This window comes from Lampetra planeri, chromosome 25 (genome assembly GCF_965212315.1).
Source record: "Lampetra planeri chromosome 25, kcLamPlan1.2.h2, whole genome shotgun sequence".
Lineage (NCBI taxonomy): Eukaryota > Metazoa > Chordata > Hyperoartia > Petromyzontiformes > Petromyzontidae > Lampetra > Lampetra planeri.
In genome coordinates this window covers 6,913,387-6,938,587 of record NC_136131.1, presented here as the reverse complement: position 1 = coordinate 6,938,587, position 25,201 = coordinate 6,913,387, and the positions used below count along the sequence as shown (strand labels likewise).

The window sequence follows — 25,201 nt, the reverse complement described above, 5'->3', positions numbered from 1 at the left end:
TTTGGGGAGTTGCTTGACCATACTTCACCACGTCAGCCAGTGGGGGGGCTGATCAGCCGCTACTGATGGCATCACCGCCGACAGCTTTCAAAGTGTCGCCATCGTGTGGCAGCGCCTGGAAGCGACTCCACATGAACCTGACTCCTCGCATTCCCTCCCTCCCCCTTTCCTGCCCCCACCACCCCTCCCCCCCTACCCCTGACCCCCCCCTCCCCGCGTCCTCGACAGCCCCCCACACCTCCCCCGAGCCCCCATGCCCCGGCGGCGAGGGATGACAGCGGTGCGAGGGCGAGGGGAGGGGGGGGAGACGGGGCGAGGGGGATCAGGCGAGGGGAGGTCGGGGAGACTTAGGAGGGGGGAAGGGGGGAGGGGGGGGAGGGGGGAGGGAGGGGGCAGGGAGGGGGAGGGGCGCCGTGCCCCCGTCGCCCCCACTCTTGGCGTCTGTGTTTTCATGCGCGTCTCCCCGTGCCTCCGGGGCTACTGCACCACGTGTTCATCCACGGGTTCCCTCACCGCTACTCACCAGCACTCACCACCCACCCACCGCTCGCCAGCATGCAATGCTCACTCGCACGCACGCATTACTCCAATGCTGTTAGCGAGTACCTATTGAGGCCGACGCGACACACGACGAAAGGTGGATGACCAACGCCACGCCCGGCCGCCTTTGTCACCCCGGTTCAAGTAATCGAATTTGGGCCAGCGGGTTTCGTAGCGCAGTGCGCTCACCACTGCGCCACCGCTCCTCATTCACACAGACCACACTCACCAATCACTCGTCGCCCGGCACACGGCCCACTCACTGCTCACCCATGCGCACGCGCCGTTCACCACGTGGCCTACTAACACGGTCGCCGAGACACTGAGCGAGTGACGCATGGCGGCAAAACGATTCATCCATCCACCCACTAACCTACACATCCATCCACCCACTAACCTACACATCCATCCACCCACTAACCTACCCATCCATCCACCTACTCACACACCTTCCCATCCACCCACTAACCTACACATCCATCCACCTACTCACACACCTTCCCATCCACCCACTAACCTACCCATCCATCCACCCACTAACCTACACATCCATCCACCCACTAACCTACACATCCATCCACCCACTCACCTACCCATCCATCCACCCACTAACCTACCCATCAATCCACCCACTAACCTACCCATCCATCCACCCACTAACCTACCCATTCATCCACCGACTCACACACCTTCCCATACATCCACCTACCCAACCATCCATCCACGTACTCACACACCTCCCCATCCATATACCTATCCAACCTTCTATAGCTCTCCATCCACCTACCTACTGGCACACCTTCCAATCCATCTACCGATCCAACTATCTACCCATCCATCCACACACCGACTCGCACACCTGCACGTCAATTTAAAAATCAACCTATTCACATAACCATGCATCTATTCATCTACATTCCTATTCACATACCTAATCATACATCCATCTACGTATAGCCTTCAACATACTTCTGCTGGTAGCGAGCGCCTATCAACCTACTCACACACGTGACGTGCGTTTACCCATCAAACCACACACCTATCCATCCCTTCCTCCATCCACACACCGATCTGTCCCTCCATCGATCAACAATTCATCAATCGACCCAGTGGTGGTAATCTGCACGTAAAAGTGCCGGTAGGAGACCACACACCATCACACCCTCATTCACACACTCACCCACGCCGTGATCCATACTCTCACACACTCTCACACTCACACACTCACACATACTCACTCACACACTCACACACCCTCATTCACACACTCACCCACGCCATGATCCATACTCTCACACTCTCTCACACACTCTCTCACACACTCACTCACACACTCACACATACATACTCTCACACACACTCACACACACACTCACACACTCTCACACACTCACTCACACACTCTCTCACACACTCTCACACACACTCACACACTCTCACACACACCCTTTCTCGCAATCTCTACCGTTTCCCGTCTGCGGAAACATCATCGCACCAAAGGAGTAGGAACCGCTCTGGCGTAGACCGACCCGTCTCCACCACTGGGTCTGCCTTTTCACACACTCTGCTACATATCCAGCTGCCCATTTACTCATCAACCCATCCACCTGGTCACCCACCTACATATTCACCCATCTACCTATTCACTCATACAACCAACTGGCTCATTCCTTCGCACGAAGACAAATATCGACCGTGTAGTCTACGCAGGCTGGTGGGGCAATTGCTGTTATTGAGCACTTACTAAGACCGGCACGGCGGCACACGAGGGGGTGGGTGGCCAGCACCACGCCCGGTCAGTTCTGATGTTTACACACCGTACCATTTAAGGCTGAATCGACTTCGGGGAGGCGCAAGACCGGTTCAGATGATTGTCTCTGCTATCGACTGTGAGCGGGAATCGAACCCGGGTCGCTGGTTTCGTAGCGCAGCACACTAGCCACATACACACACCAATACACACACCAATACATACACACACACACACATACACACCCACACATACACACACCAATACACACAACAATACATACCCACACACACACACCAATACACACACACACACACCAATACATACACACCCATACACACCCACACACACCAATACATACACACCCACACACTCACGGACCACTACACACACGCAGGGATAACTCTCACTCTGTGATTGGGATGCGACTCGAGATGCATTTCCCTCGCCTCCCTGGGTTCACGCAAACGGAGGGAGCGAGGAGAGGGGGGAAGGCAGACGGCGAGAAACACGAGGACACAGACGAGAGGAGGCGGTGTGAGACGAGGATGAGGGCGGGCGGTGGGAGATTCGAGTGGTCGAGAGGGGAGGAGACGGGCGACAGGCGATGCCGCACGGAGAGAAGTGGAGAAAGGCGGCGAGACGCGGGGAGATCACGAGAGTGGAAGGGACATGTGGGGGGAGACGAGGAGGAGGGGAGACGCGAGGAGGAGGAGGGGAGACGCGAGGGGAGACGAACTGGCGAAGGAAAGAGGAGACGGCGGCCAGGGGAGACGAATGGACGCGTGGAGGGGGAGGCAAGAAGGAGAGAGTCGAGGAGGAGGAGAGAGGCGCTCAGGGAGAGAGTCGAGGACATATCGTGGAGCGATGGGACGTGGGTGGGGGTGTAACGCGGCGAAAACGAAACTCCGCGTCTCTCTCTCTCGAGAGCCGCGGCACCGACGGGAGCCGTGGCCGGGTGCGCGGTGAGGCGGGCGGCCCGGTGGGGGGCACCCCCCCCCCCCGTGGGCAGCCACAGAGAGAGAGACGTGAGCGGCGGGGTGGGGATGGCGGTGTTGGTGGGGGGGGGTGAGGGAGACGCGGAATAGGATTAAGTCTGGGAGCACACAGGCACAGACGCAATTCACAGACATAGCACACACAACAACAACAACACAGACAGCGACGCAACACAGACACAACAGCAGACACAACAACAACACAGACACAGCAAGGTACAGCAGACACAACAACAACACAGACGCTGACAGCACAAACAGCAGCAGCTGCGGTGTTTACCCGCCGAGACAGAGTGGCGACGCGCGCGGAGTTTCCGTGCGTAAAGCGCGCGCCTTGCGAGGGGAGGAGAGAGCAACGGAGAGCACAGCGAGAGAGAGAGGGGGGGGGAGCAGATATGGTGAGAGGCGAGGAAGCGAGAGAGAGAGTGAGAGAGAGAAAGGAGAAAGGAGTGAGAGGAGGATGAGGAGAGAGGCAAAGCAAACGGATGCGAGCGCAGAGAAGAGAGCGAGACAGAGCCAGAGACGAGCTGACGAGCTTGACGCGCGTGTCAAGAGATCCGAGGACGACGCACCGCCGACCGTGCGGCTACTCACGGGGGAAGTCGCGCTTGCTCAGGTGAAGCGGCTTCACCTGCTTGCGCCGGGACATCGCGGCGAGGCGCTCCCCCTCGGCTCCTCGTGGGCGCGGCGCGCGCGGGGAGCCGACTGCGTTGCGCGCGTCTCTCGCGCTCTTCCTTGCTTCCCACCCACCCCCCCTCCTACTCCTCCTCTGCCCGCTCCCTCCGATGATCTCCCCGCGTCTCTGTCCTCTCCTCCTCCCCCCCCCCCGTTGCCTCCCCCTCCGCGTCTCTCCGTCTGCGTCTCCCCCCTCCCCTCCCCTCTCTCTCTCTCCCCTTGCCCCGGCGGCTGCACACACACACAGAGAGAGAGAATAGGAAGATGGCGGCGAGCGCGCGCGGAGGAGGGATTGTGCGATGCGGAGCGCAGCAGCCGCCGCTTATGACCCCCAAGTTCAAGTGCGGACGTGACGTGCGGAGCCCCGCGAACTTGGGACGTCACTGGAGAGTGGGGGCCGTGCGGACAGGGGGAGGAGGACGGGGTGGGGGGGGGTCGGTGGTGGAGGGGCGGGGCTGGGTTGGGGGGGGGATGACGACCTCCCCCCCCCTCCCTCCACTTCGCCCTCTCGTGGAATCGCCAGCGAGCCACAGTCGTGTGCTGGCTGGGCCGGTGAGGGAGGGTTGGGGGTGGGTGACCGCCTCGCTATGTGGTGCACGGACAGGGAGAGAGGGCGAGGCGGCGGCGGCGGCGAGGAGAGAGTGGAGAATAGGGGGGGGGGCAGTGGGGAGGGAGCGAGAGGTGGCAGAGAGGGGGCTGCGCGGTCGCTGTGCGAGCCAGATGCTGCACTGATGGAGAGAGAGAGGGGAGGGTGGAGAGGGAACAAGGGAGAGGGGGCGATGGGCGAGAGGGCAGGGGGTGGCGGGGCGTGGGGTGTGGGCGGCGGGGTTGTGGGAGGAGGTGACTGCCGGCTGCCGCACGGGCAGAGAGAGAGAGGGGAGAGAGAGGAGAGAGGGGAGAGGGAGAAGGGGGAGAGCGGGGGGAGAGGGCAGGTGGTTGATGGTGGTGGGGACGGGAGAGCGCGCAGCAGTGGAGAGCCGTCGGCTGTAAACCGTCTAGGCTCCCGCGAGCCGAGAGGGCGCGCTGCACACAGCGAGACTACGGCTGCCTGCGTGTGCGTGCGTGCCGGTGGTGCACGTGTGTGTTGGTGGGGGTGCGTTTGTGTGGATGCGCCAGAGAGTGGGGAGGGTAGCAGAGGTCGCAAACGGGTTTTGATTCCTTACCCGTACCCGGCCGCACCAGGGTTGCAAACGGGTACCCGTACCCGGCCGGGTATCGGGTACCCGATTGCGACCTCTGGAGGTGTATGGGCAGTGGTTAGCGCGCTGCTGTACGAACCCGGCGAGCCTGGTTCGATTGCCGCTCACGTGTCAACACCAGAGACGATCCAGTCCCGAGCCTCCCCGAGGTCGACCCAGCTCTTAATGGGTTGCCTGGCGCGGTGTGTAAAGATCAACGCGGCGGGGAGATAAAGGCGGACAGACGTGGGGGCTGGCCACAAGACCCCATCGTGCGCCCTTCCGGCCTTTAATAGGTGCTCGCTAACACCACTTGCCCCTACAGTCGTTGTGCGTTTGTGTGTATCCTTGCATGTGACTGCGTGCGCGTCGCCACGTGCGTGGCGGTCACGCGAATGTGCGTGAATCATCGTGCACACGCGGCTTGGTACACGGGGGAGAAGTGAACCCGGGTGGGGGTGGTGGTGGGACGTGTTACCAGGTGCACGGGGAGGGGTCCCGTGGGTGGTGGGGAGGACGTGTATGGAGACGGGGTTCACGGCGCGGGCGCACGGCTCAATGCCGCCCTCTGACTCGCCTCTCTCATTTTCTCTTTCTGACTCACTCTCTTATCTCTCTCTAATCTGGTTCCTTAGCTCTCTCTCTCTCTCACACACCCTCCTCACTCTCTCCGACTGACCCACTGTCGTCTCGCTCCAACTGTCATCTCTCTGATTCTCTCTCTCTCTCTCGTTGTCAACTTTAAACAAAACAATAATAATGTATTTTTGGTTCTTTCGGTAAAGTCACGTAGAAGGGAAATAATACAATAATAAAAATACTCTTTCCGACAAACCTGTTCTTCACCTGAGGACGGCTGCTTGCGTTGTGGCCGAAACGTCGTGAGAATTCTTTTATTATGTTTTATTTGTATTATTTTATTATTTCGCTTCTACGTGACTTTACCGAAAGAACCAAGAATATGAATCCCTGCAGTCACGAAAGCTTTAAATCGAAATTCAATAATAATGTGTGAAAGTAACAGGCACACGCACGTAGGAAAGGGTTCCGGAATCCATGCGTCTGCATGCTTGGTCTTCCTCTTGTGTTTCCGCTCCACTTGTTTTTGCCCCATTGCAAGAGAGGTGTTCAATGTCGTTCACTCTCCTTGGGCGCTCACCTGGATGTACAACAAACACCTGACGGAACGTGTGCCCCGTGTGTCTGTCAGTGGGTGTAGAAAGACATCGTGTGTCATTGCCGGCCTTCACAGGTGCTCGCTAACAGCACTTGCCCAAAGAGTCTGTTAAAGGCTATACGGGGGGTCTTCGGCTTTGTCAGTGTGTGTGGTGTAGTGCTTACGAATCCGACGACCCGAATTCCCGTTCACGCCCAACATCAGTGACGAATATCTGAACCGGTCCATAACCTCGCCTAAGTTGCCTCAGACTTAAAGGAGTACCTGGTGCGCTGTGTAAACATCGGCACTGGGGAGACAAAAGCGGCCGGGCATGGTACTGGCCACCCACATCCTCGTGTGCCGTGCCGGTCTTAATAGGTGCTCGCTAAAAAAACTTCCCCGAAACAGTCTATTCACGGCCACATGAGCAGGGGGTGGGGGGTCTTTGTCTGTGTGTGTGGAAGCTATTCTTGCAGCGCCCCCGCGTGTCGAGACGGAATATGACCCGGCGGATATCGCCGCTTCTTGCAGATGGTTTACGGTTCGAACTCAGCGGCCGCCCTGGCGATTACCGTCACAACCAAATTAAACGTGCGCGCCGCCCGCTTCACCAGTGGACGCTTGAGACGCAGTGACGCCATGCGCAAGAGTGGGCCACTGTGTGTCGGCGCCGGGTTCCATGTACACGTGCGCTAAAAGTTGCAAAGAAAAAAGCCTCAGTGAGGCTCTCTGGATGATAATACCGTATACAACTCTCTGCACGTACAATGACATCGTGTAAGCGTGCGCACGTGTGTACACGTGTGTGTACACACACGCTAACAGCACTTGCCCCAACTGTTTGTTGAGGTTATACTGACAGATCTTTGTGTGTACACGTGTGTGTACACGTGTGTGTGCGCACCGCTGTGTTCTCGTCTCGAGACATAATCCTGGTGACCTCTCCCATGCCCGCGCGCGACAGATCCTGGAGAGCCCCTTCTCTCTCCCCCACCCCCCTCCTTTCAAACTCCCCTCATCTCACTCCGACATCATCATCATCATCATCCCTCCCTGGACCTAGCGCTCTCATCCCCCTCCACGTGCAACCTTCCACCCTCTTCCCTACAGCCACCACCAGCAACATTCCCATCAACACCCCCCATCACCAACATCTCCCATCACCAACATCTCCCATCGCCAACATTTCCCATTACGAACATCTCCCATCACCAACATCTTCCATCACCAACATCCGCCATCACCAACCTATCCCATCACCAACATCTCCCATCACCAACATCTCCCATCACCAACATCTACCATCACCAACATCTCCCATCACGAACATCTCCCATCACCAACATCACCCATTACGAAGCGGGAGGTGATGGGACACGGTTCGGAGAGAAGTGATGTAGAGGAGGATTGATGGGGGGGGGGGGGTGACCGTAATGGTGATAGTGATGATGATGTTGACGAACGCATTGACAATGCACACGTGTGCATATTGCGCACACATGCACATGCGCATATACACACACGTACTCCACACACTGTACGCATACATGCTTACATAAATAACACACATACACATGACATATAGTGCCTAGCGTATGACGCAATCACTCAGCCATGATCAATCCACTGCTGGATGAAGGTCTTCCCCAAGCTATCACGTCGCATACATGGCTTTGCGTATATTGAATGCTCACGCGTGTGTAAAACACGTACACAATCTGTACACTGGGTGAAGAGAAATGCAGGCACCACGAACACGTGCGTATTGAATACATGCAAGCACACACGCATGCATCCGATGGTCAAGACTAGCAACGGAGCGGCAGCCGAGGGATGGAACGCGCCCGAGAGAGACGCCCACCAAGGAGACGGAGCGATGAGATCATCAGCTCGAGTACACGAGCTGGGTGGATCGGTTTGGAGAAGACCTTCACCAAGCAGTGGAGTGATCATGGCCGATGATGATGGCGGTGATGTTGACAGGCATAAACATCCAACATTCACCGCGTCCCTAAGCAAAACGGTGGCTCCGATCTCCCTGCATCCACCACCTCCCCCGCCTGACACCACCCCCACCCCTCACCCTCCTCCGTCCCTCCCTTTGACCCCCACCCCCCACGCCTCTCATCCCCCGCTCCGCGGCGCGATCCGATCCGATTGCCGGTGATGCGATTCGGTCATCCATCTATCACCAAGGACGCGGGCAAGGGGTGGGAGTGGGGGGAAGTCAGACACAGGAGGGGGAGGGGAGGGGGAGGGTGCAGGGTGAGAGAGGGAGGCAAGGGGTGGTGGTGGTGGAAGAGGGGAGGGGCTGGTTGACCTTGACCCTGCACGCCCCCTCCCCCCTTCCCATCTGGTGAAGGGGGAGGGGCGCCTCGGGGGACCTCGAGATCCCCGTTGCGCAGTAACGGGAGGGAGGAAGGGAGAGGGGGGCGGGGCTGTGGGAGCCGAGAGGGGAGACGGCGGTGGGAGCCGAGCGAGGTGGGTGGAGAGGCGAGACGTGGGGGAGAAAGGGCGAGAGGGGAGGGGGAGAGGATGGAGGGAGAGGGAGGGAGATGGTGGGGGGGGGGGCAACGAGGGGAGGAGGATTAGGGAGGTATGGGGCTGTGGAGGGGGGCGGGTGAATGGGGGAAGGTGGGGGCCGGTCCCCCAGAGTCACGTGTGGACAGGGAGCGCAGTCGCCCCCTGCTGACCGCACTGCTCAGTGACGTCGTCAACGTCGCACGCGTGTCCCTGTGTGGACACGTGACCAGTTTGTGTGTACACGTGCACAGTGTGTGTGGACACGTGACCAGTGTGTGTGGACACGTGACCAGTTTGTGACCAGTTTGTGTGTGGACACGTGACCAGTTTGTGTGGACACGTGCACAGTGTGTGTGGACACGTGCACAGTGTGTGGACACGTGCACAGTTTGTGTGTACACGTGCACAGTGTGTGTGGACACGTGACCAGTTTGTGTGTGTGTGGAGCGGTGGTGGTGTAGTGGTAAGCGCACTGCGCTACGACAACGACGACCCGAGTTTGATTCCTGATCACAGCCAACATCGGTTGGCATATGCCTGACCCGGCCTTGGGCCTCCCCTAGATCGACTCAGTCACAAACGAGCACCTCCTAAGTGTGTATACATCACAATTGGGGAAACAAAGGCGGTCGTGCGTGGTTCTTGCCACATCCCCTCGTGTTTGCTAACAGCACTTGCGCCAACAGCCTGTGTAGGTTATACGGGGGACCTCTGTCTTTGTGGGGAGCAGTGGCGCTGTGGTTAACGCACTGCGCTCTGAACCGGCTGACCCCATGATTTCGATTCCAGCTCACAGCCAACATAGGTGGCGATTTATATCTGGATCCGTCCTGGGCCTCCCTTAGGTCGACTCAACCACAAATGAATCACTGGCGCGGTGTCTCAACATCAGCGCTGGGGAGATGAAGGCGACGGGGCGTGGTAACGGCCACACCAACTCAGTCACGTGTCGTGCCGCCCTTCATAGGTGCTCGCTAACAGCACTTGCACCCCACAGTCACGACGGCTACCTGGGGGACTTTTGTCTTTGCACGCGTGTGCTCGAAACTCGTTTCGTTAACACAGTTATACATTTCTGGCCTCACGCGCAGACAACAGGCACGCACCCACAACAACCGGATTATAAAGACGCACCCACAACTTTGGGGCCGTCCATAAATGACGTCACACACCTAGGGGGGGGGGGGTCAGACATTTGTGACGAGGGGGGGGGGTGTTTGAGAAATGTGACGTCACATCAAAATGCGCAACTTTAAATACATATAGACAACACGTTCTACTTGATTAAATAGACTTTTTAATAAATGTTTTCTCCTACAACATCTGAGTACAGCGCCACATTAAATACGCACTACAATGACAATAGTTTAAAGCGATCTGAAGCATGTTTTATTTGGGGGGGGGGCAGAGCTTTGTGACGTCATATTTAAGGGGGGGTCTGACTTTTTGTGACGCCGTGTGACAAGGGGGGGGTCAAAAATCGTCCAAAATCGCATGACGTCATTTATGGACGGCCCCTAAATTACGGGGGGCGGGGAGGAAAACTGCGTCTTATGATCAGCCTCGTCAGTAAACGGGTCACTCGGTTCGATAGCGCGGGGCGCTAACCACTGCGCCACCGCTCCCCCCCATAATGCACCACGGCAATCCTAGACTTTACCCATAACCCTCCAGTGCAACATATAACGAGTTCGCGTTGTGCGTTATTGCCCTTTGAGCGTGGAGTGGGGGGCAGAATGTGTATGGAGCCCTCTCGCCCACAACGCCTCGGTAAATCCATGAGCAGGCGCGTGTTTTTCGACAATGCCGACCTCCGCATGCCGATGAGACCCGATAGAGATCGAAACCCGCCCCGAGTGTTGCTCGCTTAAACGCGTGCCCTTGCCAAACACCTCTGCTGGGTAGTAATAGCGCCGTGGCAGGCAGGCCGACAGGCCGATCCACTGAGGTCCCCCCCAACACAGACTGCGCGGCTGCGTTGGGTGGGACTGGGGCGGTCACTGGGGAGCGATGCGGGGCATCCCCCGAAAGAGCGGGGTGGGAAGGGCTTGGCGTTGGTTCTCGGTATAGCGCGCAGCCCCGACAGCCCCCAGGTGTTTCTACCTGGGCATCATTCACCCTCCCTCATTGTTCTCTTTCGTGCGAAGCGCGGTGAAGCCCCCCCCTCCCCCCCGTGTCGGCGTCTGTGCACACCTGCGCTGATAGAGTACTCGGAATACTGAGTCACCTGGTATACGTGAGTGAGCGTGCGTGCGGGGAGCGGTGGTGCTGCGCTTAGCGCGCTGCGCCACAAACAAACCCGGCGTCTCGAGGTCGATTGTCGCTTCACGGCCAACAAAACCATTGACGATTATGTTGAACCGGTTCTGGGCCTCCCCTATGTCGACTCGGCCTCAAATGTATACCTGGTGTTGTGCGTAAACATCGCCAGGTATACATTTACATACCACGAGGGAGACAAAAGCAGCCGGGCGTGGTGCTGGCCACCCACCCCCATCGTGTGCCGTGCCGACCTTCAAAAGTGCTACTCGCTAACAGCACTTGCCCCGACAGTCTGTTAACGGTTATATGGGGGACCTTTGTCTTTGCGAGTGGCGTGTGGGAAGTTGGGACTGGCAAAACAACCCTCACCTCCTCGGCGGTTGCCAATCGGTGACAACGCTGAGGTGGTTATAGACAATGCCACTCGGGGAAGAGCGGGGGGAGGGGGGGGGTAGAAGGCCGAGGCCAGGCAGCTGTTACCCTCATGGCGCTCGCAGCTGCCACAGTGGCCAACGAGGTTCTGTGGACGGGTGCGCGGGGCTGGTGACCCCCGCCACCTTCAATTCAATTCCCAACGATGTGAAGATCAAACCCGGCACTCCTTGGGTGGCAGCCGCCTATGACGTCCCCTGTTCACCCCCCTCCACCCGTTTGGCAGAGCCAGAAGAATAAACCGCTGAAGGTTGGCCACGCGCAATGTCCGAACGCTCGCTGCTGAGGAAATAGGAATTGCCTCAGCAGCTCCCGATCACAAATCACTCCTTAATTCCATCAAAACGTAACTTCCAGCGCCTATTACCGAATGGGAAAGAGCGGTGACCCGATCTCCGACCCCCTATGAAAAGGCCTGCAGGTCCGCTGAGCATTTCTGTGAAGCCTTGGGGGTGTGGGGAAATCCCTCAGCCCAAAAAAGATCAATGGGCAAGGTGGGGTTGACCCTGCTCTTGTGCCTCAAATAGTGAAGGAAGTAGCCACCCCCTGTGAGTGACCTACTGATGTGCCATCTGTTGAAGTACGAGGGGCAATCCGGAGCCTGAGACCAGGTAAAGGTGCCGGGTAGAGGCGACCTCCAAAGCGAACTGCAGAGGTAAGCTGGCGATTTTGTAGAGGCTGCCCTACATGACTACAGGACGGGTTCCGCAAGATTGGAAGGATGCCCCGGTGGTTCCTCTCTGTAACACGAGGCACCGTATACTCATTGTAACAAATATCGGGACATATTCCTCTTCAGTGTGCAGGGAAAAGTGTTGGCATGGATTATTCAACATCGCCCCCCTTGCCAGGCAGCACGCTGACAGGCTGGCTGAGCCCCAATGTGATTTCAGTACTGCACGGACACCATATTCTCTGTCCGTCTGCTACGCAGAGGGATAGATAATTTCACCAGGACCTACATGTCTGCTTTATTGACCTGGTCAAGGTCTATGATACCATCAACGCGCAAGGGCTCCAAGTTATTCGTTGTGAATCTTGATTTGAAGCTTTCGTGATTGCAGGAATCCATACTCTTTAGTTCTTTCGGTAAAGTCACGTAGGTAGAAAAAATATATATATATTACGACGTTTCGATCGCAACACAGGCGGTCGTCCTCAGGCGGAAAATATAATCCAGCAGTGGAACTGCTGAACCAGCGAGAGAGCTGTTACAACAAGAGGTTATTTCTTATTGTTCTACCTACGTGACTTTACCGAAAGAACCAAATACTATTATTCGTTGTGCTTTCGGAGTCCCTGACCCTTTGATCACAATCTTGAAGGACCTCCATGACGGTGGACAGTCCCGGGCAAAGCTGCGTGACCAGGAGTCAGAGCCATTCGCTGTTCACCTTGGGGTGCGACAGGGATGTCGTCTGTGCAAACATCAGCACCGGGGAGGCAAAGGCGGCCGGGCGCAGTGTTGGCCACCAACTTCATCATTTGCCGCGCCGGCCTTTATAGGTGCTTGCTAACAGCACTTCCACCAACGCCCTGTTAAATGCTATACGGGGGATCTTTGTCTTTGTGCACAAACCTTTGCTGAGCTAAGCACGCGCCGGGCTCCAGCTGAGGTAGGATTCGGGTAGAGTCAGTAGAGTTCGGGTTCTAGAGTTCAGATTGGGTCCAAAGTGAGGGCTCATGCAGCAGCTATGTTCAGTGTTTTTGGGTTAGGGTTTGGACTAGAGCTCGGGATAGGATTCGAGTTAGATGTTTGATTTCGCGTTAGGTTTATGGTTAGGGCTAGGTTTAAGGTTTTGGCTATGGTTATAATTATGGTTATGGCTAGGGGTTCGAGCGATGCTAGGGGTATGGTTAGAGGTTCGGGCTATTACTAAGGTTATGTCACGGGGTCTGGCTATTGATATGGTTATGGTTCAAGGTTCAGGCTATTGCTATAGTTATGGCTAGGGGTCTGGCTATCTTCGGTTTATGGTTAGCCTAGATAGAGCCTTGGTTGGGGTTAGAGATGGACACATGGTTGACGTCAGGTTCGCGCCGTTCAAAACAAACAACAAATGCCGCCGGGGCACAGCACAGTTGTGGGACTTCCCCCGGCGTTTTGCTGCAGTCGGCTTTCAGGAGTGAGGCAATCTCTCCCCATCTCTCGATCCCTCCCTCCCACTCACCAGCCACAGCGACGGTGGGGTAATTTTAGAACACGAAGGGGATTGACACCGCGCCTCGCGCAACTGGAACGTAAGGCCACGCGCGCGCTCTCGGCTCGCGTCCGATCTACGCAGCACCGCAGAGGGCCGGACGGATGGGCGTTAGGCGATTGTCAATCACGGCAGGCCCCATTAGCAGCAGCAGCAGCAACAACAGCAGCAGCAACAGCAGCAACAGCAACAACAGCAGCAACAACAGCAGAACGTGGAACCGAGATGAAAAGCGCGCATTGAAGCGCGGAGCGGCTGCGTGTGCATCGAGAGAGGGAAACGTTAACACGTGGATGAGGGAACGCACTTGGGAGCGGTGAAGTGGGGCTTGAAAGGGACCCGTCGCTACCACAAGGGGACTGCGGTCGAGAGCCACATGCGGAGCGGCAGCCGAGGAATGCAATGCACTCGAGAGAACGTCGGCCGGGCGAGATGGAGCGCTTCAACCAGCTCGCGTTCCAGGTGCTGGGTGGATCGTTCCATCTCAGGATCGTGAAATCGCAACGGCTTGGGGAGGAAGCCTTCGTCCAGCGGTGGATTGTACCATGGCTGATGCTGATGACTATGGTATGTACGTGTGCTGACCTTCCTTCGCACCGTACGTAGCCAGCCGTGCTAATTGGAGGTGCGGGGCGGAAGGAAAACCAATTAAACACAAAACGCACTTCGAAAGAAATACGTGTTCAATGTTGCACTATATTTGGCGATCTCTAATTGGAATTCGATCACCGTGCACACTACGCACACGTACGGGTGTATACGTTCGAGTGATCGAGTTTGTATTTAATTTACCCCCCACACACCCCCCCACCAATTGTAAATTCCATCCATATCAGTGCACCCCCCCCCCCCTCGTTCGTCCGTCAATGTTCGCGTCCACTGCCCCACGCGGTGGCGCCCGTCAGCCATCCCCGCCACGTGCCAGGCCCCGAGTGCCAGGCGCGCGTGCCACCCCCCCAGCCTCACCCACCCCTCTCGACGAAGCGAGCCCGCCACGGGGCTGACGTGGGCGCAGAGCGAGCTGATGTCACGGAGGGGAATCCCTCCGTTTTCCGGGAAATGGGAGGGGTTTAGTGGGGGGGGGCTTGTTCAAGGCGGAGTTGCGTCGGGGGGGGGGGTCTGGATGTTGTATAAAACCAGCGCGCGTGTTGACGGTGACAGTGACGCTCATCGTCGTCAAGTCGTGCGCGTGCCGCTTGCGTGCGCGCGATTATTCCAACTCGTGACACCACCGGCGCAAAGACGTCGCCTCCTCGTGCTGCCGCGATGGCCGGTGAGTAACGGGGAGTTCGCGTCCCATCCCCTCCCCTGCACGTTGCCTGCCGTGGCAGGTCCCACGTGTTTTGATTTTGGGAGACGGTACTGTGGATTCGAGCCGAGGGAGGTACAACGACGATGCCGCCACGGGCCAGATTGCGTTGTGACATCATCGTCGAGCCGTGTGAGATTGGACGGACTTGAGCGCTTTCATCCAGCAGTGGATAGAGCATGCACGGTTTTATTTTATTTATTTATTACCTCTATCTCGCGGTTGCTGAGCATGTTCCTGCCGTTCCAAAAATGCAAAGCCATCCGGCGTCTAATAGCGCCACAAAACGAGTTATCTCGAATGGGGCAATCCGCGTGCGCTTTTGAGTGTTTTTTTTGCGAGATGGCACAACGAAGAAGTTGGGTGGGGGGGAAGAGGCGACTTAAGATGTAAGGAAAACATCAGGGGGCGTGCTGTGTGACCCGCGTTGTTGTTGTTGGTGGTGGTCGAACGCAACGTGGGGTAGATAGCCACGGTGTTTGTCGCGGTACAAGTTCATTGATTTGGTATAGCCCTGGGAGCCATTCGGCTCTTGAATCGGGTGCAACCGCAACAAACAAAAAAAAACATGAACAAGAAAACATCTTAAAGTGAATATGTGACTAAGTGCAAACAGAAAATCCAAGAAAAGACAGCAATATATTGCAGAAAAAGCACCGTACAGCAACGCTGTGTGCAAAAATCCCAGTGGGATATAAGTCAAACAACAACAACAAGCACAAGACAACTTAGATTAAGGCATCATTCTAACTCCGTACTACAACAAACAAACATGGCCAAACCAAAAACGTTTTCGAAATCACCAAAATAAAGCCATTAAAGCAATGAAACAGTGATCATAGAAACTGTGACGGAATTTTCACAATAAACGACATAAACAACATGAACCACCAGAACCCTGCAGCCATAGTGGCGATAGAAGAGATACGAGGAGGCATGGAAGCTGCTTTTCGTTGTGCAAGACGTGTGTTGTGGCTGTATGAGATAGAATGTTGGATGGTTGCCAAGGCGTGGGTTTGTCTCTCTAACTCCAGATAGCCAACAGTTCACGCATAAGGCCGTGTAATGGAGCCTTCTTCCCATCTCCTCTCTGGCAGAAACATTACCAACAACAACATCACCAGCATCATCATCAATTCCGCATTTGGCGATTCCGCGTTGGCAGCGGTGCGCAAGCGAGCACAACTATTAATAACAACATCTTGAGACGTTCGCAGAATTGATATTCTGTTCTTGAATTGTTTGATGACGGCAGCGATTGCAGCAGCAGCAGCAGCAGCGATGTTTTGGTTCAGGATCGCGATGCCATTGTCGAGGTCCTTGCTTGCTGCTCGCCACGACGAGCGGGCTTCAGCAGCAGAGAGAGAGAGAGTTCGTGTGGCTTCTTCTTGGTTCTTTCGGTAAAGTCACGTAGAATGGAAATAATGAAATAATAAAATAAAACATTATAAAAGAATATTATTTTATTATATTCTTATATTATGTTTTATTTTTATTATTTCCATTCTACGTGACTTTACCGAAAGAACCAAGAAGATGAATCCCTGCAGTCACGAAAGCTTTAAATCGAAATTCGTGTGGCTTGTTTCCTCCGTTGAAGGAGCGCAGACCACCACAGTGGTTGTGAGTCTATCCAAGGGGCCGATGTTTGGAGGCTTCCAGGACAGCGATCGTGGGCCACGTGCCCACACCGTGAATTGTGGAGCAGCTGCGGGAAGCTGGTGCAGGGTGACACGTGAGACTGGACAGCAGCCAGGAGGCCCGCAATGACTTCTCAACCCTGGGCTTGCGAAGCTCTTATCGAACACCTGCTCAACCACCAGGGCTGGGCTTGGGGGGGGGTTACGAGGGGGGGGGGGGGTGACAGCAAATGGGACTATTGTCCAGAAGCCGAGGCTAAACTCCATCGGGTCCCACGGAAACAAAAGACGATGTTTGTCCTCATGAAGGATGAGGAAAGCTGCGTTTACACGATGAGTGTTTAATTTGGACCATCCTCGGGTGCATGGAGCTATTGCAGGGCCTTAATGTTTACCATGTCCACGTATGGACAATGGAAGGTTCCGCGTTTATAAAACCATACGCTGATGTTTCTGTGTGCGAGCGTGGGGGCCGGCAGCCCGCCGCGCTAAGTATTCGGTGACCCGAGTTCGGTTTCCGCTCACGGCCACCAACATCGGTCACGATTATCTGAACCAGGTCGTGGGCCTCCCCTAGATAGACTTAGCCTCAAATAAGTCCCAGATGCGGCACGTCCACCCGCCTTTTTCTCCCACTTGGGAGACAAAGGCAGCCAGCCGGGTGCTGTCCTTGCCACACTTTCCTCCTCATGTTTCTCAGTTTAATTTATTATGTCTAGCCCTGTGAGCCATTCGGCTCTTGAATCGGGTGCAACTGCAACAAACAAAGAACAAAAACATGAACAAGAAAACATCTTAAAGTGACTATGTGCAAACAGAAAATCCAAGAAAAGACAGCAAAATATTCCACAAAAAGCACCGTACACCAACGCTGTGTACAAAATTCCCAGTGGGATGTAAGTCAAAAAACAACAACAACCACAAGACAACTTAGATTAAGGCCATCAGTCTAACTCCGTTCTACAACAAACAAACATGGCCAAACCAAAAAACGTTTCGATGTGTGCCGCGCCAGCCTCCATAGGTCCTCCGTAACAGCATTTTGCCCCAACAGTCTGTTAAGGCTACACAGAGGGTCTTTGTGTGTGCGCCATAACAGGTTGTTGGGAGGGTGGGTCTGCCCTGGTGTCTTGAGAGCAAAGATTCCTAACTCCAAACTTGCTCGCCCCAGTTTCTCTCGTGTTCCCGTCGGGACGTTGAGTTGGCTGTGTTCGAGTCGCGGTTGTGTTGAGTCCAGGGGCGGGCGGCCCCGTCCGTATAGGACTATAGGCGAACTACCGTAAGGCGGTCGCATCGTGCGCCAAGATAAGTGGGGCGCCAAATTCGTGGGAAAAATACAAATAAAAAACATACAAATAAAATAACGAAGATGTCATTATTTCAATTCCCGAGGGAAAATGAATTATAATTCATTTAAATTTCGATTTAAAGCTTTCGTGACTGCAGGGATTCATCTTCTTGGTTCTTTCGGTAAAGTCACGTAGAATGGAAATAATCAAATAATAAAAATAAACCATAATAAAATCATTCTCACGACGTTTCGGCCACAACGCAAGCAGCCGTCCTCAGGTGAAGAACAGGTCTATTATTTCCTACGTGACTTTACCGAAAGAACCAATAAGATATAATTCATTTCTCAACATTTCTGAGAATGTATTGGTTGGACGGAGAGACAATCCGACTAAGTATGCCTCTGCTTAAAAAAAAAATACGAATAAAAAACATTACACCGAAAATAGGGGCAAAATGTTTCCCAGTTAATAATTCTCGTCTCCGATCTTATTGTTGTTTTTGCCTCCGTGCAATTTGCCGTTCTATATGCGCTATGTGCGTGATGTCCCCCTGTGTGTTCCCTTGCTTTGTGTTTTACCCCATTTCCACCTGATGATGATCGCTTGTGTTGCGTTCGAAACGTCGTGATTTATTTTATTGTATTTTATTTAGTTGTATTTTATTTCTACATACGTGACTTTACCGAAAAAAACAATGAGTGTTTACCAGTTACCAAGAAGCTCAGCCTAGATCTGACCTTGGGGTTTGGGGGGTTTGGGGGTCACCGATTGCGTGGTTCTCCCTAGGGCCCTACCTGCCACTTGCTGGCATCTAGTCTGAGGGCCGCCCCTGGTTGAGTGTCTATGGAGTCGGAGCAAGAACTCGACTCGTTCGAAAAAAACTAAAATCCACTTTTTTTTGGTTCTCAAATTGTGTTAGAATATATAGGGCAGCTTTTTGTGTCCTTTTCCAAAATGCAGGCGTTTGTGAAAGTTAAAAAAAGCAATCTTCAGGGTTTACATATACAGCAGCGTTCTTTACGAAACTACTTATACTGTAGATGAAAATATTTCCAACCGATTATATCGGGAGTTCGTAGACGTGGGAGGAAACCAACGAGTACGAGTTTGGAAGTGAGAGGTTGGGGAGGTGCATCAACACTCGTCTACCCCACACAGATGCCACAGATGGAGATTAGTTCATACACTCTCGCCGTAACCGCAGACTTCCTTGCAGTCCAGGGTCCGTCGACTTCCTCCTCGACTCCCACGAGGAAGGGAGTTTCTCCCTCTCTCTCTGGCGTCCTGTGCTGTTGCCATCATAACAATCAGAACCTCATGGTCGCGACGGCCGACTGCGATCGGCTATTGGAGCTGCAACTCAGATGCTGCTTATCTGTGAGGTGCTCAACTCCGAAACTCCAATTGGCGAGGTTGGCTTTATGCTCGGTGCGAAAGAAGTCCAACATACATTTTATTTAAAGCTGTCGTGACTGCAGGGATTCATATGCTTGGTTCTTTCGGTAAAGTCACGTAGAAGGGAAATAATAAAATAATAAAAATATACAACAATAAAATTCTCACGACGTTTCGACAGCACGAAAATTGTGGATTTCACACCTGATGATGATTGCTTGTGTTGCAGTCGAAATGTCGTGAGAATTCTTCTTCTTGGTTCTTTCGGTAAAGTCACGTAGAAGGGAAGTAATAAAATAATAAAAAGAAAACATAATAAAATAATTCTCACGACGTTTCAGCCACAACGCAAGCAGCCGTCCTGAGAATTGTATTTTTTATATTTTTAATATTTTATTATTTCCCTTCTACGTGGCTTTACCGAAAGAACCAAGAATATAAGTCCAACATAGATATAAACATGACGTACAATTCGCACCACGAATCCCCCGTGTAAAATAACCGGGAAACTGGTTACATTGGGTCATCCGTGTAACAAACACAGTTGAACTAAACGATTCGCCGTGTCCAAATGCATTATCATGCAGAAGTTTACATTTATTTGATTTGTTACACAAGGATGAGGGTCCCGTTTAGTAGCCCAGTTACCCGGATATTTTACACAGGAGATTCGTGGTGCTGCGTGAGCACAGCAGCAGCATCAGCACAGAGACAAAACAACATGACTACAGTATTGCAGCGATTAAGTACAGCAGGGTCCTTCGGGAATATGACACAACTAACAAACGAGATATGTAACGGTCCAAAACCGAACACGAGCGAGTATGAGAAAGTAAAATATATTTTTTGTTTGGAGGGACGATTGTAAATTTTTTTTTTATCCATTCCGCGAGTGGCACAAACCCGGCGCCCGGGCAGGCGGAATGACCGGCGGTCTATGGCTTTGCTCCCTGCAGCGTTATCGAGATCCGGTGTCACCGGCCGTAGTATATCCACAGGCCGTAGTATATCCACAGGCCGTAGTATACCCGGGGTTAAAACGGCCTAGGCTAGATTATATCTGGGTATATTATGGCCCAGGACAATTTATACTCTGGGGTATATTATGGCCTAGGCCAAATTATACCCCTCAAGGCCAAATCATACCACCATGATAGTAATCGTGTTGAGCGATATACACATGAATTACTACATTTTTCCAACATTTTATTTAAAATTGTAAACACATAGACTTTGATTGCTTAAACCAGAAAAACTTTAATAATAACCCTAACCCTAAAAATGCTTCAATTGATCAAATTGAGATTCTTACTTCCATTGATACGCTTTTTAGATATCGATTGAAGTTCGTTGTCGGCTGTTCTCTGTATGGATAATTGCCTTAGAACTTTCACATGGGGCATAGTCTGGCTTGTAGGGGTATGGTCTGGCCCAGTCTAGTTTAAACCCCCGGTGGGTATCGTTTAGCCGAGGACACTTTATCCCCCCGGGTATACTCTGGCCTGGGCCAAACTATACCCGGGTTTAATCGGGGCAGGGGTTATTTTAGCCTGTTACACCGGGAGCCCCCAGCCGTCGTCTCAGCCGTCAATGCGGCGATGTCTGTCGCTCGCTGGCTCCAGCACTTCTCCTCTACCGCACGCGTTCCCGCACCTCCGATGAGCACGGTTGGCTACGTACGGTGCGAAGGAAGTTCAACGTGCTGTACAAAGATAGAGATTATCCCATATAGCCTTGACCGCCTTAACAGGCAAGTGCTGTTAGCGAGCACCTATGAAGGCCGGAACGATACACGAGGGGGTGGGTGGCCAGCACCACGCCCGACCGCCTTTGTCTCCCCAGTGGCGATGTTTACACACCGCACCAGGTACTCATCTGAGGCTGGGTTGACCTAGGAGGAGGCCCAGGACCGGTTCGGATAATCGTCACTGGTGTTGGCCGTGAGCGGGAATCGAACTCGGGTCGCCGGGTTCGTAGCGCAGCGCGCTAACCGCTGCACACTCACTCACACGAACCCCTCTCCGTGTCTGGCGCTGTCAACATGTTCTTTCCGCTTTCGTTCCCATTGTGTTGGTCGACGATGTCTCGAGGGCGAGTGTCCAATCACACCTGAAAAACTCGACACGTTCGTCAATAACCGCTGTGTTTGTGGCCTTCAAAATATATTTAAATAGGCGACGTTTCGGGCAATGGCCCCTCCCCACAGCGTACGCATGTATCGTGTATATCAAAAGGTTCATGGCAGGTAGCAACTTGGTCCGTCAGCCTAACTCTGCGGCCTTCTTTATCGATATTAAAATAGACGCTACGTCTCCTTCACACATTTGTCTCTGCACGCTCGTTAAAAAAAAGCATGCTTTGCACATTCACGGATGAAATGCGCCTTACCAATGTCAATGATAACCAATACAATTGATATATTGATATATATTTATAGAGCGCGCGGTGCTCTCGGTTCAAGGCGGTGGCTCTCTATAACAGAGTTCAAAAGCGGTAACAAAACGAGAGAGATGGCCAGGGAGGGCATGTGGGGGTCACGGAACGGTAGGGGGGTGACGAAACGGAGTGGAGGGGCGAGGGGGGAAGAGGAAGGGAATGGGAAATGGAGAATAGGTGAGGATTTAAGAGAGGAACGGAAGGAGGTTCAGGAAGGGGACTGCTTCACGGACAGGGGCAGTGTTGAGTCAATGTCCGGGTTTAGTCTATGGGCAGTGTTGAGTCTGTCGGCAGTGTTGAGTCTTTTGGCAGCGTTGAGTCCTATGGGCAGTGTAGAGTCTATGGGCAGTGTCTAGTCTATGGTGCAGTGTTGAGTCTATGGGCAGTGTAGAGTCTATGTGGGGTTTAGTCTATGGTCAGTTTTGAGTCTGTCGGCAGTTTTGAGTCTATGGGCAGTGCTGAGTCTATGGGCAGTGCTGAGTATATGGGCAGTGTAGAGTCTATGGGCAGTGTTGAGTATATGGGCAGTGTAGAGTCTATGGGCAGTGTAGAGTCTATGGGCAGTGTTGAGTCTATGGGCAGTGTAGAGTCTATGGGCAGTGTTGAGTCTATGGTGCAGTGTTGTGTCTATGGGCAGTGTTGTGTCTATGGTGCAGTGTTGTGTCTATGGTGCAGTGTTGTGTCTATGGTGCAGTGTTGTGTCTATGGTACAGTGCTGAGTCTATGGGCAGTGTGGAGTGTATGTTGAGTCTATGGACAGTGTGGAGTCGATGGGCAGTGTTGAGTCTATGGGCAGTGTTGAGTCTATGGGCAGTGTTGAGTCTATGGGCAGTGCTGAGTCTATGGTGCAGTGTTGAGTCTATGGGCAGTGCTGAGTCTATGTGCAGTGTAGAGTCTATATGCAGTGTTGCTCGATGTACAGGGAAAGTTGATTCCAGTGGAGGGGTGCAAGGAGGGAGAAAGTTCGGAAACGGGATTGGACACAGGGATAACGAAGGACAGAGAGAGAGAGAGAAGAAGAGGATGAGATGGGACATGGAAAAAGATGAGTGAAGCAAGACGAGGTGGGCGAGATCATGGTTGTGGTTGTGCACGAATCGTAGTTGTGGAGGCTCTCGATATGGGCACACTGCAGCAGCAGCTGCTGCTTACTACTACTGATCGTATATGTGTTAGCATACCTCGGGTGAGCGTTGGCGACGGTTGTAGCTTTGAGTTCCACTGTGTAAACACCAACCGTGTTGATTGATAGAACTCAGCTCTCTACTGAACCAACACGCGCGTTAGCGGCCGATGCACGCTCTAATCGTGCTGTATGTCGAAGGGCGAGCTGAGTGAGCAATGCCAAATTTGGGATTTTCAAGAAGGGCTAGAAAGTTTATGCGTGTCTTGTCAATTTTAATGTTCTCGAAGGGTTATAACGCCGAGGGAGCTACCGATGTGAGCTCTACTCGTGTTCTAGAAGGGCGAGAGGTGAGTGAGTGACCGAGTGATGTGAGTTCTACTCGTGTTCTAGAAGGGCTAGAGGTGAGTGAGTGACCGAGTGATGTGAGTTCTACTCGTGTTCTAGAAGGGCTAGAGGTGAGTGAGTGACCGAGTGATGTGAGTTCTACTCGTGTTCTAGAAGGGCTAGAGGTGAGTGAGTGACCGAGTGATGTGAGTTCTACTCGTGTTCTAGAAGGGCTAGAGGTGAGTGAGTGACCGAGTGATGTGAGTTCTACTCGTGTTCTAGAAGGGCTGGAGGTGAGTGAGTGACCGAGTGATGTGAGTTCTACTCGTGTTCTAGAAGGGCTACAGCTGAGTGAGTGACCGAGTGATGTGAGTTCTACTCGTGTTCTAGAAGGGCTAGAGGTGAGTGAGTGACCGAGTGATGTGAGTTCTACTCGTGTTCTAGAAGGACTACAGCTGAGTGAGTGACCGAGTGATGTGAGTTCTACTCGTGTTCTAGAAGGGCTAGAGGTGAGTGAGTGACCGAGTGATGTGAGTTCTACTCGTGTTCTAGAAGGGCTGGAGGTGAGTGAGTGACCGAGTGATGTGAGTTCTACTCGTGTTCTAGAAGGGCTGGAGGTGAGTGAGTGACCGAGTGATGTGAGTTCTACTCGTGTTCTAGAAGGGCTACAGCTGAGTGAGTGACCGAGTGATGTGAGTTCTACTCGTGTTCTAGAAGGGCTAGAGGTGAGTGAGTGACCGAGTGATGTGAGTTCTACTCGTGTTCTAGAAGGGCTGGAGGTGAGTGAGTGACCGAGTGATGTGAGTTCTACTCGTGTTCTAGAAGGGCTAGAGGTGAGTGAGTGACCGGGTGATGTGAGTTCTACTCGTGTTCTAGAAGGGCTAGAGCTGAGTGAGTGACCGAGTGATGTGAGTTCTACTCGTGTTCTAGAAGGGCTACAGCTGAGTGAGTGACCGAGTGATGTGAGTTCTACTCGTGTTCTAGAAGGACTACAGCTGAGTGAGTGACCGAGTGATGTGACTTCTACTCGTGTTCTAGAAGGACTACAGCTGAGTGAGCGGCCGAGTGATGTGAGTTCTACTCGTGTTCTTAAAGGGCGAGAGATCCGTACGATGTCAAGGTTTAGTTGGGTGATGCGAGGGCGTGGGAAATTGACAATGTTTCCACATTATGTCCCGGACAATGGGATCGCGGATGCGGTGGAATGGCTTTCCTCGCAGGTCCGGCTCGGTGGAGAGTTCCACACCTGCTGCTGCTGCTCGGAGCCTCATGCTCGAGCAGTGGTCCTTAACCTGGGGTGCACGCACCCACAGGGGGTGCACGCACCCCCTTGTAGGTACGAGACGCCCTTTCTGGGGGTACGAGACATGGCCAGATTTAGTCTTTTTTAAAGGTAAATCATCGAAATACAAATTAAGCACGAGCACGTCAGTACAAATACTTCATTTCATCAAACCGATGTATTTATTAACATTGCATTTTTTTCGTAACGATTCAGAAGCAAAGGGGTGCAAGGCTGCAGTAAAAGTGAAGAACCACTGCGCTAGACGATCACACACAGACAAATACCCCCCCCCCCATGCCTGCGAACCCAGTGGTTCGCCTCCTGTGGAGTGTGGCGCTGAGGCCGATAGAACGCGGTGACTGCTTTGACGATGGATTGGAAGTTGCAGCGTGCTCGCCGTGGTACAGTAACTACCGTAGGGCCCCCCCCCCACTCCTTCCGTCACCCCCTTCCCTCCCATCGTGGCGGAGGAATACGTGGGAGGCAGTCGGGTAATGAGCGTGGGAGGCAGGGGGGTACCTTGCCCCCCCCCCGCCCCCCTGGTGGCCAAAGCTACGAGTTGGGGCCCCCTTGACAACCAGCATGTGATACGTTTTCAACAACAGTGTAAGCGATCATAACAATTGTTTGGAGAACTTCACCCCCCGCCCCCCCCTCATTGAAGGATCATTGTCCC

The 25,201-nt window shown here is 53.6% G+C and overlaps 1 protein-coding gene across 2 annotated transcripts in view; it reads left to right on the top strand.

Annotated features, from left to right (window-relative positions):
* The first annotated feature begins 14,869 nt into the window (after nucleotides 1–14,869).
* The window catches only part of LOC144727328 (transcription factor p65-like), a 28,367-nt gene continuing 18,035 nt past the window's right edge, over nucleotides 14,870–25,201 (top strand). Inside the window, exon 1 of one of the 2 annotated variants that reach the window (XM_078606068.1) lies at nucleotides 14,870–14,991. In XM_078606068.1, the coding sequence (XP_078462194.1) occupies nucleotides 14,985–14,991 (7 nt within the window). In that variant the 5' untranslated portion in view covers nucleotides 14,870–14,984. The remainder of the gene's footprint in view (nucleotides 14,992–25,201) is intronic. The other variant, XM_078606069.1, reaches the window with a different exon arrangement.